We start from the raw sequence: 21,863 nt of genomic DNA on the forward strand, positions 1-21,863 counted from the left end.
TCCATTGAAGTGGGATGTTAGAGAGAGAAAGAGGATGAGGGAGAGATACCTTGTAAAGAGACAGAATCCTGGGAGCCAGGGTGCATAAAGAAATGGTGATAATTAGGCACGGCAAGTAGATCAAAGAAAGCTGCCATCAATGAGCTTTGCAAATGTCTGCTCATCCTGTCAGCCACAGACAGTGATCTGAGAGTCTTGTGTTTGAGACCTCAAATGGCAGACAAATTGACAGGAGGAAATAGCTGCACTCCACATTCATCAAGGTGAAACTGGGACACTATGATATAGTACAATTTTGACAAAAAATAGGATGTTCTTCCAGCAGAACAGAGAATGTGTCTTATGTTCCTCCAGGCAGAGCTGATTTGTTTAGGTAAAAAAGGAAAAGGGTTAGTGCATGGGCTGTAATTTCTTATACAGCTGTGACTGACACCAAGCTTATAACAGTTTAGGATTTGATGACATGCAAAGATCAAAGCAACGTCTCTCCTCATTATGAATATAATCTGCACAAGAGTGGAATATTTACAAAACATTAACATAACATTCATGTTTTCATACTGAGCTAAAGGTTGCCTTAGTATATGAATATTCATAACTCTTGGCGTGTGTCCGGCGGCCGGGACCCTGGTTTAACGCCCTGCCAAAAGAAGCAAACTATAAAATTGTTGAATAGCTTTTGATGTCTGGTGGTTAGTACAGCATGTTCTCAACAGTTTAACTTTAGCATCTGTTGTGCACACTCCTAAAACCAATAATGGAAAATATAGTGGGGCATCTTATCAGTGTGTGGTTAGCACACAGACTAGTAGAATAATCATTTACTAAATAATAATGTTATTGCACCTTGTGCGTTTATCTCTACACACCAGAAAAGATGGGGACACCTCCGTTCTTTTTTACAAACCAAAATCTCATTTGGGTTGGAAAACGTCCAGCATAAATTATATGTAATTCTGGTTCATATATGAAACAGATCTAATGAACTTTTTTTTTAATCTAATAACTTTAGTAGCCTAGTAGGCCTACACATTTAGCCTACCTAGTTTGATTGAGATAAACTCCTGATACAAATAGGCCTACAAACTAATGTGGCTAGTAAAATAATGAATGTGTCCTCCTCATAAATATAAATCTACTTTGAAATCCATGAGCTGTTTGGAAAATCACACCAACAGAGGACGCGGTTTCATATTCAACGACACATGAGCAGCCAAACCAGCGTTCATTGCGTCAATTTAAACAAAACCTATGACCGGAAATCAATGAAAGTGCTTTTCAAAATAGTGGTAGGCCTATATTTGTATTTCAACTAGAAATCAAAACATAATTGGGTAACCAGCATGCTGTTTATAGCTCATAAAGTGTGAGAATTTGCTAGGTCTTGGTGTAAACTGAAAATGTTGTTGTTGTTTGTACTGTTTTTCAGACAAAGTTTTCCCACACATATTCCAGTAATGTGCAGCTGAATTAGGCGCCCCTCAGATCAGGGACAATAAACTGTAGAGGGGGGAAGTCTGGAGCACATCTACTGATTTGTAATCCTTTAATATTATATTATTATGTTTGCAGTATGATTTAAGAGAAAACAAACACTTTTATACAAGCACTAATAAATGTTGAAAATCACTGAGTGTACTTAGAGTTCCCCTCTAAAATGCCATAAACTATTTTAAGACTTAACTTTGTTCGTTATTTGTTATCATTTCAGAGACTCTTTTAAGACCGAGTGAGTAATCAATTATTAAAAAACAATTGATTGGCACAGAATAATTAATGCAACACTCATGAAATGAAGAAATTAAGGTAGAAATCCTGAATTATAGTTAAGCAGATTTAGAATTAAATGGATGTTGATCTAACATCCATGTCTGATTGAGTCAAGCTATTTCATTTGGACCCACTTTTATTCCATACATTTTGTACACATTTCTCCCAACATTTTCTTAATGTGTATACTTGAAACACTGGTTGCAACATTTTCATCAATATTGATATTTTGTTTGGTAAAAGCACTAACCGGAAGTACCGTACATGCTCTGTCTATCTTGACACTCCGGGATCTCTGCTGTGTTCAAAGCGCTTTCTACATTCAGTTCGACTGAAGGGAAGTCTAGAGACAGACAGCGAGTGTTGCCCTCTCTCCTCCACTGATCATTTTTACAGATTGATCTTGTTTCTGCACACACACACACACACACACACACACACACACACACACAACTGATGCTTTAATGATCACGCGACTTAATTACCTGCCTTTGGATGAAGTTGGAGTTTTCTTCTTGCAGAACAAACACAATGTGACCATGTTGAAGCAGACATCGGAGTACCTTTATTGATCCAGGGAAGAGTGACTTAAGAATGGGGAAACTTCAGTCAAAACATGGTAAGAAATATTGAAGTTTTTCAGCACTGATTGGCACATTTTTAGGTAGGCCTATTTTGATTAAAGTCTTACAAAAAGTAACAATTGTCTGTTTTGCATCCCTGTTTCTGATGATCTGAAGCGTGTAAGCGCAGAGAAAACCCTGAAGGTGAGAATAAAGATAGATTATTTTGTATAATGAAGCTTTATGAATTATGAAAATCTGATATATGCTATAGGTTGAGCTTGAGATGTATATCAGCTGATCGGTGTATTTTCTCCGTGTCTCAGGAGACAGTTTTGTTGTGAACGCCTTCCTCCGGAGAGGGATGGAGGAATGTGAGAGGTACAGCGCGACGGATCACAAGCTGAAGAACATGCAGGTATCAGGCAATTTTGGCTTTATTTTCTCTTTCTTCTTAGTAATTCAAATTAAATAAGGATAATTGAAAAGACGGCTATTAAGGTTTTTTTCCTGTAATGTCTAGTAAGACTGTGTGGAAACAAGTGTTGATACTACAAAGCATTTACAAGAGTAATACAAAAATTAGAATTAGTATCCAATAGAAATCAAAGAAGCTCTCTAAATTAATTTTGGCAAAGAGGATTTCATCCTGTTCTGTCTGAATGGTAAAATATTGACAGTTACTCTTAGAAATAACCATGGCATTCCCTTTTGTTACGCTGCATGTGTAACATTCATGTTCAGTTTTACATGAACAAAATTCATTAGGCTATTGGAATAGTGGTTCCAAAAGTGTGTGTGTGTGTGTGTGTGTGTTTGTGTGTCTGTGCGCGCGCGCGTGCGCGCGTGCGTGTGTCTGTGTTTTGTTTTCTGTTGGGATGAGTCTGTCAAGCACTTCAAAGTTGTTACATTCCCTCTTCTTGAAAGGTGAGCTGAGAACATCTTGACTTGAGGGGAAGGGAAACTGTATTCATAAGGCATGTGTGAAGACATGCAAGTTGTAGGTTGTTGTTGTTCTTTCTGTCATGTCTGGCTCCGGCACAACACTGCAGCGGTTATTCCCCTGCCAGCATCACTGGATGGGTTATGACAGCCATGAGCCCCGTGTGTGAAGCTGCTTGCCAAAGCAAAACACACACACACACACACACACACTGGATGGAAATGTAGTCATTTCTCAGACTGAGAGATATAACGTTTGCTCTTGTGGCTGCTGGCATCATGACTCAGGGCTGTGTCTTTTTCCTCAATGCCTCCCATTCTAGTGCGGCTCCCAGTGGGCAGCCCTCTGTGGCATAACATTACATCACTTCAATTAGCGTGTCTTTTTGAGGGCTAAGAGAGTACCGAGCTCTCAGACAGAACAGTTCACACAGAGGTACTGACAATCTGTGAGGTGGGTGGTTGTAATAGTGAAAGAGTTATGGATTATATCACGGCTATAAACCACCCACTCATGGCAAATTAAAGAACTTTACTCTGCTTCAGAGGAGTCTGAGTTCACACTCCCCTCAATGAAAACCACCAAAGGCATAAACTTGGCACTTATTAGTAGGTGGATCCCTCCCTCGCTTCTATCAAAGTCAGGCCCCTGATTTATTTTGTGTCATTAGCTGGTTACATTAGAGGCTCGTTCACAGACCAGAACTGGAGAACTCTATGCAGCGGGTGAGGTGGAGGTTTGGGTAATGTGAGAGGTAGATTCGGATAGCCTAAGCCGCATAGGCCTACACGTGATCCGTGGTAAGGACGCGCTCGTTGCCGTTAACTAGGATATGATCCGTAATGTTGCATGACGACCTTTTATTTTGATCCGACCTTATATTTTGATCCGCCAGCTGTTTAGAGATGGCTGGATTAATGGCCATCTGAAAAAAACAAGGATTTCAACTTCTGAACCGAGACGGCACTACACCTCTTCTCTTTTATAGCCTGATCAATAACGTTACACAGTCAATGTTAATACATGTCAGAATTCAACACTTCTGCGTTACCCTTCACAATAAAAAGCTCTACGACCTATATTTCAGAATATTGTTGTAACCATGACCGAGACTTGGGTTGGGATTGATGGCTTCTGGGCAGTGATGGTGCGTTCGTTGTCCATAAGTAATGTGGGAATTTTCAAGCAGATTGTGACTTGGGAGGACCAGTTACGTTGAGCACGGCTTTAGACTTTTATTTTAGCAAACTTGATTAACACGGTGTTTTTACAATACAAAAAAACATAATGTACAGGGATTATTTTTTCCAATGTGCACATAAAAATACAGCTTACATTTTCAATTAAAAAAAATAATTAACCAACCAATCATGTTGTCTATAGTGCTCCTTATGAGATGAGAAGTCTTTAAAGCTTTTTTGTTTTTAAATATTTTACATACAGAGTCAAAGAATGTCTGAAGTTCACCATACAACTAGTATGTGCTGGGAAGAAACTGACGAAATCTGGCCTTGTGAATATGATATTTGCCCAAAAGACACAACAATTTGATCACATTACCAACTTCCTTGTTGTTTGGCTTTATATTAAAAAATAAGACCATACATTCTGTTATACGGACCAAGACCTTATCAGTCTCCCAAATGAATAAAGAAATTGATCCGCCAGCTGATTAGAGATTACTGGATTAATGGCCATCTGAAAAAAACAAGGAATTCAACTTCTGAACCAAGATGGCACTACACCTCTTCTCTTTTATAGCCTGATCGAATAACGTTACACAGTCAATGGAAACAAGTCAGAATTCAACACTTTTCTGCTTTACTCTTCACAATCAAAAGCTCTACGACCTATGAATATTTCACTGAGAAGTTAGGCCTACACAATAAAATAGATTACAATATTAATTATATTTTCCACACATGCCATATCAATACATCACAGTTATTTAAAAAAACTAACCAAGTCTTGCCTTAATGTAGCAATGTACGCCGCTTCTTTTTGGCATCAATTATTTCTTCTGCTTTGACTTTTTCTGTCATGTCACTCTCAACGTGTAGCAGGCTCAGTGTTGAAAAATATAATTTACGACATTGTCATCAATATATTTTATGTAGCCTGATTATTTTTTTAGTCCACTCCCGAAGCACCCATTTCACTTTTCCCGACACTGCCTTTGATTACCATGAAAACCAAACCAAACTTTTCTCTTAATACATCCATGGAGCGGCCACAGTGCTTCAGAGACACATTCAAAAGATGTAAATAAACGCTAAAAGTGGAGAAGGTAGTCATAGCGACAAAAGCAGTAGGGTAATACAGGGAATTTGTATTCTTTAACTTACTTAACAATACTGTAACGGCCGACAGGACGCCGTTGTGCTCTGCGCTGAAACACTGCAAAGGCTCATGGGACTGTTCTGAACGGTTACTGTCTTCGTTGAAGAATGTTTTAATGATGTTCTGTTAATGTTTTGGGTGTGCATTTATGTTACCTGGGTTTAAGTGTTGTGAGGTTGATTTAGGGTTCAGGTTTATCTACATGTATTGGTGTAACCATAGTCTCGCGTTGCCAAACCCTCCTCCAAAGCGTGCTGAATGAGGGTTTAACTACTCCTCATAGCAATTTGAGATGGGAGGAAAACGTGCTCTGGTTTAATGGCATTTCTTTAAACCAATTAGAATCGTCATGGGCGGCGCTAAACTCCGCACAGAGCCGCTGGAAAATAGTCTCGCAAGAGAAAATTCAGATTGAACAGATAGTCTAGCTAGTCTCAATTTACCATGCAGAGATCTGAGGAGCAGTCAAAAATAGTCTTCATTAATCCACCGAATTTAAAATTCCAACACAAAGAAAGCGTAAGGAAACGGAAAAATACATGCATCTGTCGGAATTTCCTGCGGCACCAGAGCAATGCCGGAAGCAAAATTACGGGGTTAGGCATTTCACCTCGAGTGGTTAAGGTTAGGGTTAGGGGATTGGTCAGGGGATAGGACCTGTACATGTAAGCATGGACGCCTGGCCAATAGTAGTGTGTGAACGCTATTGAAGGGCGGGTCTTGGCGTGGCCATAGTGGGATTCGTAATATCGCATCCCGGAAGTGGAACGCAAAGGACGACTTGGGTGGGGATTGATAGCTTCTGGGCAGTGAGGGTGCATTCAATGCGTTTCAGTAATGTGGGAATTATCCTGCAGATTGTCACAATACAGTAACAATGATAGCCGTCTGTTCGCATTTGTAGAATGGAATATTTGAGCCTACGTTATCTGCCGCCCATGTGGATAACTATCAGCATTTAGCTAACCAGCCTCTTACTTTTCCTGCTCTCTTTGAGAGAAGTTTAGGATTGGTTGAGAGGAGGTGGACAAACCAAAATACAGTCACATCTGTTATAACAGATACTGGTCCTGATATTATATAGTATTGATGGTAAAATATTAAAGTAAATAGCAAGTAAGCCTTTTTTTGAGGCAGAAAATAACAATAATTACATTTTACTTGCATTTCCATTTGCTCCTGTAGCACTCTTTTTGCCGTATCATTCTTTATGAATGTGAGAAATCGCCAGTCAAAAGAAATGGAAAGAAAGTCTTATATGGTATTGATTTTTGTATTGGAGAAGTGTAACATATTACTGTTAACTGAAGTAACATTTCTACATCACTTTTTTTATCAAAGTTTTAAGCAGATGCTTCGGAAGCGGTAATAATGTGCTGGGTGTAACAGAACCCAAAGCATGATGCAAAGTATGAGCTGAAATGGTAAGTTAATTAATTACAATAGTAGGTTACTCTGACAGAAAACTAATCGACAAATACTTTGCTAATTAACTGATACATAGCTGCTTAAACATTCTGTAGTTCCAGCTTTTCAATCGTGAGGATGTAATGCTTTTCTTTGCCTAGTGTGACTTTGAGTTTTGGATAAAATAAGCAATTTGAAGACGTCACTTTGGACGATAATTGATTAATGTGAAAATAATTTGCAGCTTAACTGACAATGAAAAATGTGGTTAGCTGCAGCTCTGATGCAAAGGATCAAATGCCAAATCCAGTATCATGAATTAAATTGATACTATGAGGATAGGTTGCATATATGCCTACTATTGTATCGCAGACGCAATATGTGACTGCCTGCTCGTATACAATGACAGCTCTATTCATACTGTTTGAAATGAGCGTAAATGTCTACATTAATATTAAGATGGATGATGTCCCCAGGGAGGTTTTTATGCTGTATAGTTTCTCATCTAACAGATTGACTTTCAACACAGATAGAATTTATCTCCACTGTAAGACGGTGACACCATTTCCTCTTTTGATCCCACGTCTTTAATTAATTCTTCACCAGGATCGGATTACATTGTCACATTTCCAGATATAATTATTGGATTACAGGTTGTTAGATGTCTGCGGTTTTGACCATGATTAAACAAGTCCAAGTCAAATAGAAAATAGCAATAATTATGTCATTTTTAAAGGGAAAAAAATAAGTTTTTAGATGCATTTCAGCCACATTTTCTCCTCCTGAGTTTTTTACCATATAGCTCTCACCAGATAGTAGTTTCACCACTTAGTCCTGGTTGATAAACGGCAGGGACAGTTAAAATGACTTATGATTTTTTACAGAAGATTGGCCAAACATGCTGTTTAGCGCTGACCATCCCCCCTCCTCATTGTCAAATGGGGGAGTAGGATTCCTGAGCTGTCTGGCTGCGACTTCAAAGCGCAGAGCTGGGAGTTATAAAAGGGCTCTGATATCAGTGGAGCCTCCGAACCCTCACCCCTCTATCCCCCTGCCCTGTCCTGGGGGATGGGCTGAGGGATGGAGCAAAACCAGGAAGAAGAAAAAAAAGAACAAGTGCTAACATAGCCTGTGCCCAACATCAGTTTGTGTAAACCTATGAATCTCCTCAGCAAAGCAGTCATTTCTATTCAACACATTGTGAATGCTTTGCAATAACATGTGAATGCTTTGTAATAACAAAAGATCAAAGGATGCAAAAACCTGTTTAAATATTGATATTGCTTCAAACCATGATTCAACATTGCAGCTGGCAGGTTGCCCTCAGTGTGTAAGGCTCTTTAAAGAGTGGTATTAGTGGACAAAGAGAGCTTGATTCAGCAGGATGACTTGGCTCATCCTGGCTACAGTCATCAAGATTTTGACACTTCTTTGCAGGTGCTCAAGACAAGTCTTACCTGTTCAAGCACCTGGTGTGATGTAGAAATATTACAGATCAAAGGTATAATCGCCCACCCCACCCTCAAAAAAATTAGCCTAGTCTGTGGTTATTGAATACGTAAAATTGCAGAAAACTCCTAACCCTGTACTTACCCAAACCTGCGTTCATTTGTGGAAGAGCTCTGTTAAGGTTCACTGTTTCACCTCTGGAAACATCAACACATCAACAGTGTAGACCCTCACACACACAACCACAGTGCTTCATTTTGGAGCTTCAAACAGACATGCTTGAATGCCAAAATAATGACAGGCTAATTCAGCCTTTCAGCACCATCTTTTGTCTCAAAACTTCCCACAGACTTGGCCTATGAAGAGGGAGTGTGTCTACATTTTAAATTCCACAACAAAGAGCTTTATTATTCCACTTTGAAAGGTTAATAATATCACACTTGAAGTTAAAAAGGTTAGGGATTCAGTTGGATGTAATGATGTGCCAAAAGCTCCGAGTCGCAAATTTATTTTGACTTGCTGAGAGTTACATAGCACTCACCCCTCAATAATAAATTTAGTTTAAGAGCAGCGTTCCCAGGCAGCTCACTCAACTAATTGTAAGCTAATGTTTTTTTAACATTCATTTGGAATCTGTGAATAAGACTTTCCCCTTATATAAAAATAAAAAGTTATGTTTGGACAATTTTGCCGCTGGGCATTTGGGTATATCTTCTAGTCACCATGTTCATTTTGAGTTAGCAGTATTTGATTTGGAGCTCAGGCTGGGATATCTGTGTAATCTTAAGGCTGTGGCCCTGAATGACTTTTTTTTTTCAGTACACAGCCACAAGTTTAAAACTGAGGTCCGTCCTTTTTTAGTTTTGAGTTGTGTGCACTGGATATACAGTATGGTGTAGCTCCTGAAGTCTTCGAGCTTCTCTCAAGAAATATTCCTGTCAGCAACATCTCATGACTTTTCCTGACAAACGACAAAAAAAGCCTGTCCCTGATGCGGCACTACCAGAGAGCAATACATGGCGGAGAGGAGACAAAAAGGTGTGCTCATATATATGTACTGCTTTTGAAGGGACTTGAAGGCATTTGGAGAGTTTGTTTTTTTCCACCCCTTCTTTTTTTTGGAAATTGGCTTCACAAGAAGGCGAGCTGTGAGCCTTCATCTCTGAATGAAAAGCATGTGGCTGGCATCCAGAACAGCGGGGTCTTTCAGCACGGCCCCGGCAGACATCTGTTCCTGGTTTGTACAGCAAAAATCCTGGAGCAAGGAGAGGGGCTGTGGTGGGAAGGGGGTGGGAGAGGGTGGCGGGGAAGAGGAAAAGAGGAGGAGTGCGGGGTTTAAGGGTGGTTTCTTTTTCTTCACGGGGGAGATATTTGAGGGGTTTTGAAGGTAGTGGGGGAAGGGGAGTAATGGAGAACCTCATCCGCCTCATTCACTGCATTGTTTGGGGAGGCGGGAGCTGACCATTGATCTCACCTTTTAATCACACCACTCACTTCCACCTTTTTTTTCTATGTTAGTTGCCATTTGTCCAGAACAAACATTCACCCCTCTGTCAGTGTAAACATCATCACCTGGTTGGCTCCAACACTCATCCAAGTGCGAGATGCTTGTTTAGCTATTCTTTCATGTTGGAGTGTGTATCACCTGTGAGTCAGAGGTCGAGTCCCTCTCTTACTCTCTGTCTGTGAGCTTGTGAGTGAATGTATGAGTGAGAGGCAAAGAGTGGTTTATGTGGCCAGTGCCTAATGGAGAAAGACATTAGAAACACTGCAGGCAGATTAAATGTTTATTTTTCTGAGGATATTTATACAGTCTGAAGTACTTTGAAGCAGTTCGCTTACTTTAACCCTAATTCCCATGTGACCTGCACTCATGGCCTCTCCCTGGCCATCAGGTGGAATCAAAGAGTCATCACACATTGGTTCACAATCCTTTAGCACAAACCACGGACAGATTACTTTCTACCAGTAGGCGGCTGTGGGCCCGCATTGACCCTGGTGCATTTTACAAACAATTGTGCAGTTACAATAATTTACACACAGTAACCATTTTCTCATATGAACTCGGGACAATGTCAGGAGAACATTGTACGAAGTTTCCCTTTCATACATGTAGCACATAACACAAGATTGTCTGTGTCAGATGTGTTCTCACTTAACCGACAGAAGTTCACAAAACCCGTTGTCTCTCCAATTAGACATTTTCGCGTAATTCACCCTTGTGCTTTACCCACAAATTGGTTTTCGCTTATTCGCTCATCTTGCCAAGAGGTAGATGAGAAGATGAATACCACTCTAATATCTATACAGTGAATATGAAGCTACAAGCCAGCAGCTTAGCTTAGAATAGAGACTGGAAACAGGTTGAAACAGCTAGCCTGACTATGTCAAAGATAACTAAATCTACATATCTCCTACAAGCACTTCTACAGGTGTTTAGACCGACAGTCTGTATAAAAACGCAGCTCTCACATTAATTTGAAAGGATCCATTCTGGTGGTGCAGCGGGGATGCCAACACGGTCTCCGGCAAATAACATTTGGTCTTGCGGCAAAAAAGTTGAACCTGGCTCAACTGTTGATGCAACGCAACATCATGTGGCAAAGTGCTGAGTTGGCCAATCACATACAAGATTACTTTGTACCATGAACACTGTTTACTATTAGTATAATATAATGTGGCATTAGGAAATAAAAGTCAGTGGAAATAAATAAATCTGGATTTATGAAATAAAAGTCTCTTGAAATAAATAAACGTGGACTTATGAAATAAAAGTACCATGAAATAAGTAAAAGTAAAACCTTTTAATATATTTATTTAACTAATTGATTCATTTATATATGAATATTTACATTTACATAGTTATTTATGTATTTATTGCCTCACTTATTTATTTCATGATGTATTTCAAAGGCATCATTTATTTATTCATGTATTTATTTATATATTTATTCATTTATTTAATATTGAATGCAACGGCATTCCATAGTTTCTACTGTTTACCTCGCAAAAAAAGTAAACGGTAGTAACAAGACCGAATAAGAAAGAAAACAACACAACACAGACGGTGCGTTTACTTGAAACTCGCCAGCCTTGTGGTGCATTTTAAGTTATTGTAAAATACCCTTTTCCCATCTGGTGCTTGTTTTTGTCGTTTACCAGCAATTTACTGGTGAAATAAGTCATTGTTATAAGTTATTGTTATTACATTATTAATCAATCATTTAATTTTGACCATATGGCCTTAGCAATAAACAAGCCGTTCTTTAATGTCGCCAAATGACGTTTTGTGCCCCTTTTTTATATTTTATATTATATACATTATCAATATATTATATTTATTTCGGTTCAGGCACCGGCACCGTTTTAAAAGTATCGTTTTAGCACCGGTATCGGAAAAAAACCTAACGATACCTAACCCTATTGCCACCAGATTTGTAAAATCCTCTGCCACAGTATTATAAACTGCTGTGCAGTGTTTTGGTGTATGAGAAGCCTTCAAAAATCAGGATCTATTTCTTAAACTGGGCTTCCACCCACACCAATGGGTCGTTAACTAATACGTTATATCTTGTTTGTTTAGGAAATCACTGCGCCCTGCCAACAAAATAGTCCCAGAAAAAACAAGATATGGCGTTTAAAATAGTGCACTTTGAAGGTGTTGGGATGCAGATTTTTGTTCCTGTTGGACAGAGCCAGGCTAGCTGTTTCCCCCTGTTTCAAGTCTTTCTGCTAAAATAAGCTAACCATCTCCTGGCTGTAGCTTCATATTTACTATACAGACATGAGAGTGGTCCATTATATATGCATGTGTAGCATACTTAATGTCTAGTTTTTTTGCCAAGGTTAAGATAAAAATAGCTATATCAAAATAGATATAACACAACCATATTTCTATCCACATATTTATGGCAGATATATGATGGCATAAATAATCATTTAGAGAATAGTATATATTTAGACAAGAGAAATGACAGTCGCTCGCTTCATTGTTGGAGCTCTTATCTGCACACATGGAATAAAGCTCTGTCGCCTGTGGAGCTATCTCAGTCCCTCCAGCGCTGCTTTGAAATCACTTCTTGTCACTGCTTTTCATGGTATTTATGAGATATCTGATTAAGTATTTCAGAGAGATCAGTGTAGCTTTTACAGGACCGGATTGCAGCAAGTCATCCAGCATGCAATTGTGTATATCTCAACTTCCTGAATGGAGCCCATCCCAGGTATTCGGTGACACTACATGACCTAGACATGCATGGTCAGTGATGACAGCAGGGAGACCTCACTTCCCCTTCATGGTTAGAGTGCTGGTGGCTGTTTGGGGCAGCCCCGCCTAGGGTTAACACTGGTCTGTGTCTTTGCTTTTGCTCCCTGCCAGGGGAAAGAAAATACCTGAAGCTGGAGCCCAGTGCTTAGCGCTGACATTTTTGGCAAAGGCTGCTGGATCCAAGTCTGTGTTTGATCTTATGCGTCTCCCAGCCAAGTAAAACACCGGGAGACTCAAAGGTTATTGCATTTTAGTGTGTAAGGTATGTTTCCACATAAACCCCTGTTCCCCCTTAGAAAGCTTTAGCTCTTTTCCAAGTGGACTTCATTTTGCAAGCCTTAGAGCAGCCAAGGGAATATTATATTTTTTCAGCCATGGTTGTTGGTGTAGTTATTATATGCTGTTGTTTTAGCCATTGTTAATTGATTACATTGTTTGAATTACATCTTCAGTGAGTGTAGTGCATTTGTGGTGCCCAGGGACAGACACACATGCACACACATGCACACAAACACACACACACACACACACACACACACACACACACACACACACACACACACACACACACACACACACACACACACACACACACACACACACAGAAAGCTTCAGACTCAATGTATATCTTAAACATTATTATGCAGATCTATATTTTATTGCTTTAAGTATTTGCAGATTAAAAGAGGGGCTGAGGTTTTGCTTGTTTGTTTAAAGAGGACAGGGGATTCCTCTTTTGTACATGAGTTTGTTATCCTACAATTTGAGCCAGTGGAAACTTGAGATTGTCTTCACAAAGGTCAGCTGCTGACCTGACATTTATTCCACAATATAAGCACAAGGGAAACTAAATAGTAGTGTGCAGCACAATAAGCTAATAGATATATGAATGACTTAGAACATACATTTTGGCATGAATACCTCTACTTGTGGTGTTCTTGTGAGAAAAAAACCCCCAGATACATAAGGACAGAACATAATAAGGACCGCACTGCCAGAAGAAACATAATCTCTAAAATGTATGTAAAATGTTGTTAGACCTTTGTGTTTGTCATCAACAAATCCTCATGTTGTGATGCCACAATGCATCTCCTTATGGCCCTTTGGTGGATTACATTCACTTTCTGTGTTGTTCTTGTACCAAAAGCTTTCAGAGACACCCCTGAATGCTTTGAAACTTCATTCTTGTTCCACATTCCTGAACCTGACGCCCTGCTAGGTTTGAGACTGGAGACTGAAACACCACACACCACAAACCCTGGTTTCCTGTATGCGAAAAAAAAAAAAAAAAAAAAAGCCCAACGGAAGGCACTCAGAGCTGCTGGCATTGTTACTCATTGTTGTGATGCTGCCTCTGCTTTTCAAAGTATTCTTTACATATAGATCAAGCATTCTGCTATGGCGTTATGCTTTTAGTATATACTCCAGGTGTCTCTTGTGATATTTCCATGATTTTGAGTGTTTATTCCATACAAGGAGTCAATTTGTTAAGTTCATTTAATGTTCAAGAACCTTGAAAAAATGTGCAGTTGTAGCAGAACTGTGTTCATAGGTGAACATACTTTACACAACATCCATCTTCCTGTCTTCCAATTTCATATACAGAATACCATAGCACAAGATTTATCAAAAACACACCCAAACTCAGACCCCCGAGGAGTTAGGCATCTTTCTCTCTGCTCTGAGCTGAGCCTCCCCCTCTTTGGGACCCCGAGCCTGCACATGTGTAGGTATCGCTATTACTCAGCTCATAAAACGCCACAGTTCCATCTGAAAGTGGTTAGCTGTTGAAACACACTAGCAGCTTCAAAGCTCTGATCCAGGCTCGGCAGACAGCACAGGCCTGGCTCTCCTTCTGCACATCACATTCCTCTTTGATGGGGAATGGCTGCAAACTTGCATTTGTTACACAAACCTGTTCCCGTCATCAAAACCCTCAATGGGTCTCCATTAAAAGGAGGTGGTTTATTTTTGTCATGGGTGGTAATTTTTCAGGGGGATTTAATTCAGGGGGAAAGATGACTACAGAATGATTCTATTTAGGTTACTGTTTAGGAGAAATAAGAAATCAGCGGCTCTCACATTCTGCACTGGTGTATTTATAAACCGAAACACCTTTTGTGCTTTTCCTATATGTGACAGAAAGGGAGGGAGAGGATGAAACAGTGCTGAAAGAGGCCACTGTTCTCATTTCCTCTGAAGGCAGCCTTCTTTTCTTCCCCCACCCATTTCTTTCCTGAGCCCCGTCCACTTCAAAAGCTGACCTGGCCCTGTGTGTTTCATGTAACTTGTTTACCTAAAGGCTCGTTTCAAATAAACAGCAGTTCTCCTTGAGATGCCTCCCCCCCTCACTGAGAGCCTTTCAGAGACACCATCTGCTTGTAGGATGTGCTTCACTAAGAAAACGCTCTCTTCTAAATCTGGATTTTGTTTCTAATATTGCAGCTGAGTGACTTTTGTAGCATGTAGCTTCACAAAAAGCTTGCACTGAACCAAAATGTGTTAAAAAATACTGTTAAAAACACATCTGCTCGTAAAAGTCGGCTTTTGACGGTTTGTGGTACAAACAGTGACGATTTTAAGCAGTAGATTTGCCTATAAATAAATACAGCTCAGACAAAGCAGCTCTGCAAGATTTTTCTCTATGACCAGCACCTATTTCTTTATGTTGATAGGGGGTGACTGATCCTATCACTTCAAGAATGCCAGTGTATCAGAATATCTAAACTTTTACCCCCAGTGTCATGTGCTCAGCTTTGAGAACTACTCTATACTGGCAGAACCTGATTATCGTATACCTTTTAAAGGTGTTATTGCACATCAGCCCTTCTGCTTTTTGAAGCATAAATTGTCTTTCAAGGACTTTTATCAAACATCAAGTGTCGCACTAAGTGCTTTTAAGTGGACTGCCTCCAGACGTGCTGTGTGATAGAGAACAAGACTCCATCAGACTCTTTATACCTGAGATAAGATAAGAATATACAAGCAGCTGAGCTAAGCTAACTGAACACTACATGTTGAAATGCTCTTTCACACTGCCTCACAGCCCTGGTTTCTAATAATTATGGCTGTGAAAGCAGCAGTTCTCTGTGCGCTCTGCTGAGCTGCCCTCTGCACCATAGCCTTTTGATCTCTGCTTGTGCCATGGATGAATTACGTTCCAGAATTTCACACTGGGGAACAGTGTTTCAGACACACACAGCTAGTCTGCTAGGTCACTAAAGTGCACACATGGCAGCTTTAGTCCAAAAGGAAGAAGCACAGATGTTTCGTTCTCGCAGACTGCGGCCTCAAAATCTCTACTTGACATATTTTTGTGATGTGTCACAAATACAAATTATAATTCATTGTTTGCACCATGAGGCTTTACAATTCTTGTAGTGTAGCTATGTTTTCAAAAATTATTCATCATACCCTCATATGCTTTTTAGTTTTTCGGCCAGTAATTTTCTTTGAGAATAATTCAACAGAAATATGAATGAGCTATGCATGATTTTGGTGCATCAGTAATTGGCTGATGTGCTACTTTCTTTTTCTCATCTGTTCATCTGCAGCTTTCAACTTTGTCCCCTTTTTCGTGGGAAGTTGTGTATCATATGCCAAAACATTACAGCCACTGGGCCTTTGGCAATGGTTCGTTTTACATATTCAAGCTTCCTTCACATCATCTGAATATCATGGAGTCTCCTCTGCTTCCTGTGCCCAGCAGTAGTGTATTTTTAGGAATCCTCAGGAAAACACTTGGTTTGACCCTGGGATAACCCGCTGTCCAGTTCCAGGACTGTGAGGAACTTCACAGCTTGGAATTAAGCCTGTTCTTGCAGTGTCAAGAATTCTCGTGGTCTTTGAGACTGGCAATCCTGACTGACTGAAGGAGACAGTCAGAGAGAGTTAAACTAAGTTTATGCTTGCCGTTGTGTCCCCGGCGTGAGGGTGCGTGAGCCACAAATGACGTCATCATTTTGACATATGTTGCGTTAAGCGTATGTTAAGTTGCCGCTTGGTTGTGCACCTCCAAACTTCTGTAACTTGGTGCCCGCTGCGTCAGCGGGCTTTTCAGACATGTCTGCCACAAATACTGATAAAAGCAGTTGAACTAAATTGAGAAGTAAAATAATGAATTCAACCTTCTTTCAATCATTGTTTCATATACATTTGCTGCAACGAACAACGCATTGAGCATAAACGCCTTTGTGCATGCTTGTAGCTTGTGCGCCGTATGAAGTGGCCAACGTCACTGTGTCTCGCACAAGTATAAAACGAGGCTTTACACAACAAGACAGGAGATAAAAGAGGTGCAAGCACTTTGAATATTTAGCAGCTCTTTTTTTCTCCATGTCAGATTCAAGATATCTAGTGTCAAGAAATGTGCAGCAGTCGGCAAAGCCTAGACATTTTTCATAGTAACAAGGAACCGTACCAATTATGCAAACAAGCGTTGTCTCCTGGGACCTGAGGTTTGGCAAGTATCATTGAGAATAGTTAGGCTATTGCAGATGAGTTATTAGAGGCTCTGCCTGTGTACCTGCCTGTCTACCTTGGTTATTTGTTGCATCCTACTGCACCATCCATCCATCCATCTTCGTCCGCTTATCTGGTGTCGGGTCGCGGGGGGAGCAGCTCCAGCAGGGGACCCCAAACTTCCCTTTTCCGAGCAACATTAACCAGCTCCGACTGGGGGATCCCGAGGCGTTCCCAGGCCAGGTTGGAGATATAATCTCTCCACCTAGTCCTGGGTCTTCCCCGAGGCCTTCTCCCAGCTGGACGTGCCTGGAACACCTCCCTAGGGAGGCGCCCAGGGGGCATCCTTACCAGATGCCCGAACCACCTCAACTGGCTCCTTTCAACGCAAAGGAGCAGCGGCTCTACTCCGAGCTCCTCACGGATGACTGAGCTTCTCACCCTATCTCTAAGGGAGACGCCAGCCACCCTCCTGAGGAAACCCATTTCGGCCGCTTGTACCCTGGATCTCGTTCTTTCGGTCATGACCCAGCCTTCATGACCATAGGTGAGGGTAGGAACGAAAACTGACCGGTAGATCGAGAGCTTTGCCTTCTGGCTCAGCTCTTTTTCGTCTGGCGGTGCGATAGATTGAATGTAATACCGCACCCGCTGCGCCGATTCTCCGACCAATCTCCCGCTCCACTGTCCCCTCACTCCCGAACAAGGCATTCCATCGGTTTCCTGCTGAGAACCATGGCCTCCGATTTAGAGGTGCTGATCCTCATCCCAACCGCTTCACACTTGGTTGTGAACCGATCCAGTGAGTGCTGAAGGTCACAGGCCGATGATGCCATCAGGACCACATCATCTGCAAAGAGCAGCGATGAGATCCCCAGCCCACCAAACTGCAACCCCTCCCCACCCCGACTACGCCTCGATATCCTGTCCATGTCCTCATAAATATTACAAACAGGATTGGTGACAAAGCGCAGCCCTGGCGGAGGCCAACCCTCACCTGAAACGAGTCCGACTTACTGCCGAGAACCCGGACACAGCTCTCACTTTGGTCGTACAGAGATTGGATGGCCCTGAGTAGAGACCCCCTCACCTTATACTCCCGCAGCACCTCCCACAGTATCTCCCGGGGGACCCGGTCATACGCCTTCTCCAAATCCACAAAACACATGTACGCCTTCTCCAAATCCACAAAACACATGTAGACCGGTTGGGCATACTCCCAGGCTCCCTCCAGGATCCTTGCGAGAGTGAAGAGCTGGTCCGTTGTTCCACGACCAGGACGGAATCCGCATTGTTCCTCCTCAACCCGAGGTTCGACTATCGGCCGAACCCTCCTTTCCAGCACCTTGGAGTAGACTTTACCAGGGAGGCTGAGAAGTGTGATACCCCTGTAATTGGCACACACCCTCTGGTCCCCCTTTTTAAAAAGGGGAACCACCACCCCAGTCTGCCACTCCTTTGGCACCGTCCCAGACTTCCACGCAATGTTGAAGAGGCGTGTCAACCAGGACAGCCCCTCCACACCCAGAGCCTTGAGCATTTCTGGACGGATCTCATCAATCCCCGGGGCTTTGCCACTGTGTAGTTGTTTGACTACATCAGTGACTTCCGCCTGGGAAATCGACGACAATCCCCCGTTATCCTCCAGCTCTGCCTATAACATAAACGGGCGTATTAGTCGGATTCAGGAGTTCCTCAAAGTGCTCCTTCCACCGCCCTATTACCTCTTCAATTGAGGTCAACAGTGTCCCATCCTTACTGTACACAGCTTGGATGGTTCGGGCCCTTCGGTACCCTGCAACTGCCTCCGGAGTCCTCCGGGATAACATATCCCGGAAAGACTCCTTCTTCAGTCGGACGGCTTCCCTGACCACCGGTGTCCACCACGGTGTTCGTGGGTTACCGCCCCTTGAGGCACCTAAGACCCTAAGACCACAGCTCCTCGCCGCAGCTTCAGCAATGGAAACTTTGAACATTGTCCACTCAGGTTCAATGCCCCCAGCCTCCACAGGGATGCACGAAAAGCTCCGCCGGAGGTGTGAGTTGAAAGTCTGTTGGACAGGGGCCTCCTCCAGACGTTCCCAATTTACCCGCACTACACGTTTGGGCTTACCAGGTCTGTCCAGAGTCTTCCCCACCCCTGACCCAACTCACCACCAGATGGTGATCGGATGACAGCTCTGCCCCTCTCTTCACCCGAGTGTCCAAAACATACGGCCTCAGATCAGATGAAACGATTATGAAATCGATCATTGAACTTCGGCCTAGGGTGCTCTGGTACCAGGTACACTTATGAGCATCCCTATGTTCGAACATGGTGTTCGTTATAGACAATCCATGACTAGCACAGAAGTCCAACAACAAACAACCACTCTGGTTTAGATCAGGGAGGCCGTTCCTCCCAATCACGCCTCTCCAGGTGTCTCCATCATTGCCCACGTGTGCGTAGAAGTCCCCCAGCAGAACAATGGAGTCCCCCACTGGCGCCCCATGCAGGACTCCACTCAAGGTCTCCAAGAAGGCCGAATACTCCGAACTCCTGTTTGGTGCATATGCACAAACAACAGTCAGAGTTTTCCCCCCCACAACCCGCAGGCGTAGGGAGGCGACCCTCTCGTCCACCGGGGTAAACTCCAACGTAGCGGCGCTCAGCCGGGGGCTTGTGAGTATCCCCACACCCGCCCGGCGCTTCACACCCTGGGCAACTCCGGAGAAGAAAAGAGTCCAACCCCTATCCACGAGTATGGTTCCAGAACCGAGACTGTGCGTAGAGGTAAGCCCCACCAGATCTAACCGGTAGCGCTCCACCTCCCGCACCAGTTCCGGCTCCTTCCCCCACAGAGATGTGACGTTCCACGTCCCCAGAGCCAGTGTCTGCTGCCCGGGTCTGGTCCGTCGAGGCCCCTGACCTTCACTGCCACCCATTTGGCAGCGCACCCGACCCCAGCGGTTCCTCCCACAGGTGGTGGGCCCATGGGCTGCACAGAACTCTTTATTTTGGCAGTCTATGACCAGCAAGCCTAATTTTCCCTGAGGGTCTGAATGCAATAAGAGTACAGTACAACAGCCGCCCGTCTCTGTTTGCCCGGTGTGCTTCACAGATGGATGTGTTGCGAGTTCATGCTACATTACCGGCTAATTGGTCACGGCTGCAAAAGCTCCTCTCATCATGGTCAGTCATATGGATCTGTACTGGATCTGTAATGTGTAAGTTATCCATAGGGAGCAGTAACTAGTGGACGGTAGAGCTGTGGTTTTGACCCTGAACCTGTTCTTATCCTGCTGGAAGACATGTTCAGGAAACCAGCAGGCAGCTCATCCACCCGTGCCTCAGATTTAAGTGAGCAGCCAAAAAGTCATTGTGAGTTAGACAGCTGCATCATTCAAGTGTGTACTCCAGTGATTCCCAACCAGGGGTACTTTTCTAAAGGTTGCGTGAAAAGCTCAACTAACTCAAGTAAACTCTGTTAACTTAAATCAAATTGTAATATGATTTTATAATATATCCACATATTTGTGTTAATGAGGAAAATATACAGCCATCCAGGATTAAAAATAGGTGTTTAAGCTGCCCATCAACCAGTTTTCACCACATGTTGCAATTGAGAGTGACTAAAAACCTGTTAGCAACGGAGCAGAGAAGTTGAAATGGGTATATTAACACGCAACAAGTAATAGATAAATGGTTGAAACAGTTAAAAATAACTCTTCTTACACGCCGCCTGATACTTTTAAAGTGGAAGGATACTGCCCCGCCCTCAGTCTCCCACTGGATAAGGGATGTGTTGTCTAATCTGAAGCTTGACAAAATCAGATGTACGCTACAGGGCTCTTAAAAGAAATTTATCAAAGTGTGGAGATCTTTTTTTGACTTTTTTTGATAAAAACCCTCCACACTGGTACAGGAATAAATGTTCAAATGATCATGTCTGACCCTTAATATGCACCCAGATGTGACTCTTGACATTCCAGGACCGGACATGCTGCCTCTGTTTCACCGCCTATTGGGCCTTAATGACTTTTCACATTTCAACTTCACTGTGCAATACTAAGTGCCTTGCGTTCTGCCTTTGTACGCTGTGACATTTTTGCATACTATGTTGCACATTCCTATATTAACCAGAGTCTCTATTCTTGAGTGACAGCAGGGGGATTGATTATGTTTGATGTGTGGTGGGAATGTTGTTTTGTTGTTGTTGTTGTTGTTGTTGTTGTTGTGTGCTTAATCTATGTATAATGTAAAATTCAATAAAAAGAACTATGAAGAAGAATAGTTAAAAAATAAATAAACTCTTAAAATAGCTAACTGTACTGTAAAAAACTGTTGAAAAAGTTAGCTAAATATATGGATTAACAGTTGAAATAGTTAAGTTAAGTTATGGATAAATGGCGGTGCCTCTGCCACTAGCAGTACAATTGCAAACTTGATTTGACTATGAGAACATGTTAGAAACGAGACGGGTGTTGTTGATAAAAAAAAAAGGTACTTGAGCTCATCTGATAGGGCTGAGGGGGTACATCAGACAAAAAAGGTTGTGGTCCACTCTAAATGTAAAGTTTGGCAATGTTGCTGCTCTTCCACACTGGCGTGCAGCTGTCCTTCCCCAACCCAGTTTGTTTACATTTCTCAGTCACCCACAGGAGGACTGAAAGGCTTGTAGTT

The 21,863-nt window shown here is 42.2% G+C and overlaps 1 protein-coding gene across 2 annotated transcripts in view; it reads left to right on the forward strand.

The window, feature by feature from the left end:
• Nucleotides 1-2,112: 2,112 nt before the first annotated feature.
• nkd2b (NKD inhibitor of WNT signaling pathway 2b) overlaps nt 2,113-21,863 on the forward strand; it is a 30,718-nt gene continuing 10,967 nt past the window's right edge. For both annotated transcript variants that reach the window (XM_028581105.1, XM_028581106.1), the window contains exons 1-3: nt 2,113-2,389; nt 2,511-2,537; nt 2,660-2,751. In XM_028581105.1, coding sequence (XP_028436906.1) covers nt 2,365-2,389; nt 2,511-2,537; nt 2,660-2,751 — 144 coding nt within the window. In that variant the 5' untranslated portion in view covers nt 2,113-2,364. The remainder of the gene's footprint in view (nt 2,390-2,510; nt 2,538-2,659; nt 2,752-21,863) is intronic.

Source organism: Perca flavescens, chromosome 6 (assembly GCF_004354835.1).
Source record: "Perca flavescens isolate YP-PL-M2 chromosome 6, PFLA_1.0, whole genome shotgun sequence".
Classification (NCBI taxonomy): domain Eukaryota; kingdom Metazoa; phylum Chordata; class Actinopteri; order Perciformes; family Percidae; genus Perca; species Perca flavescens.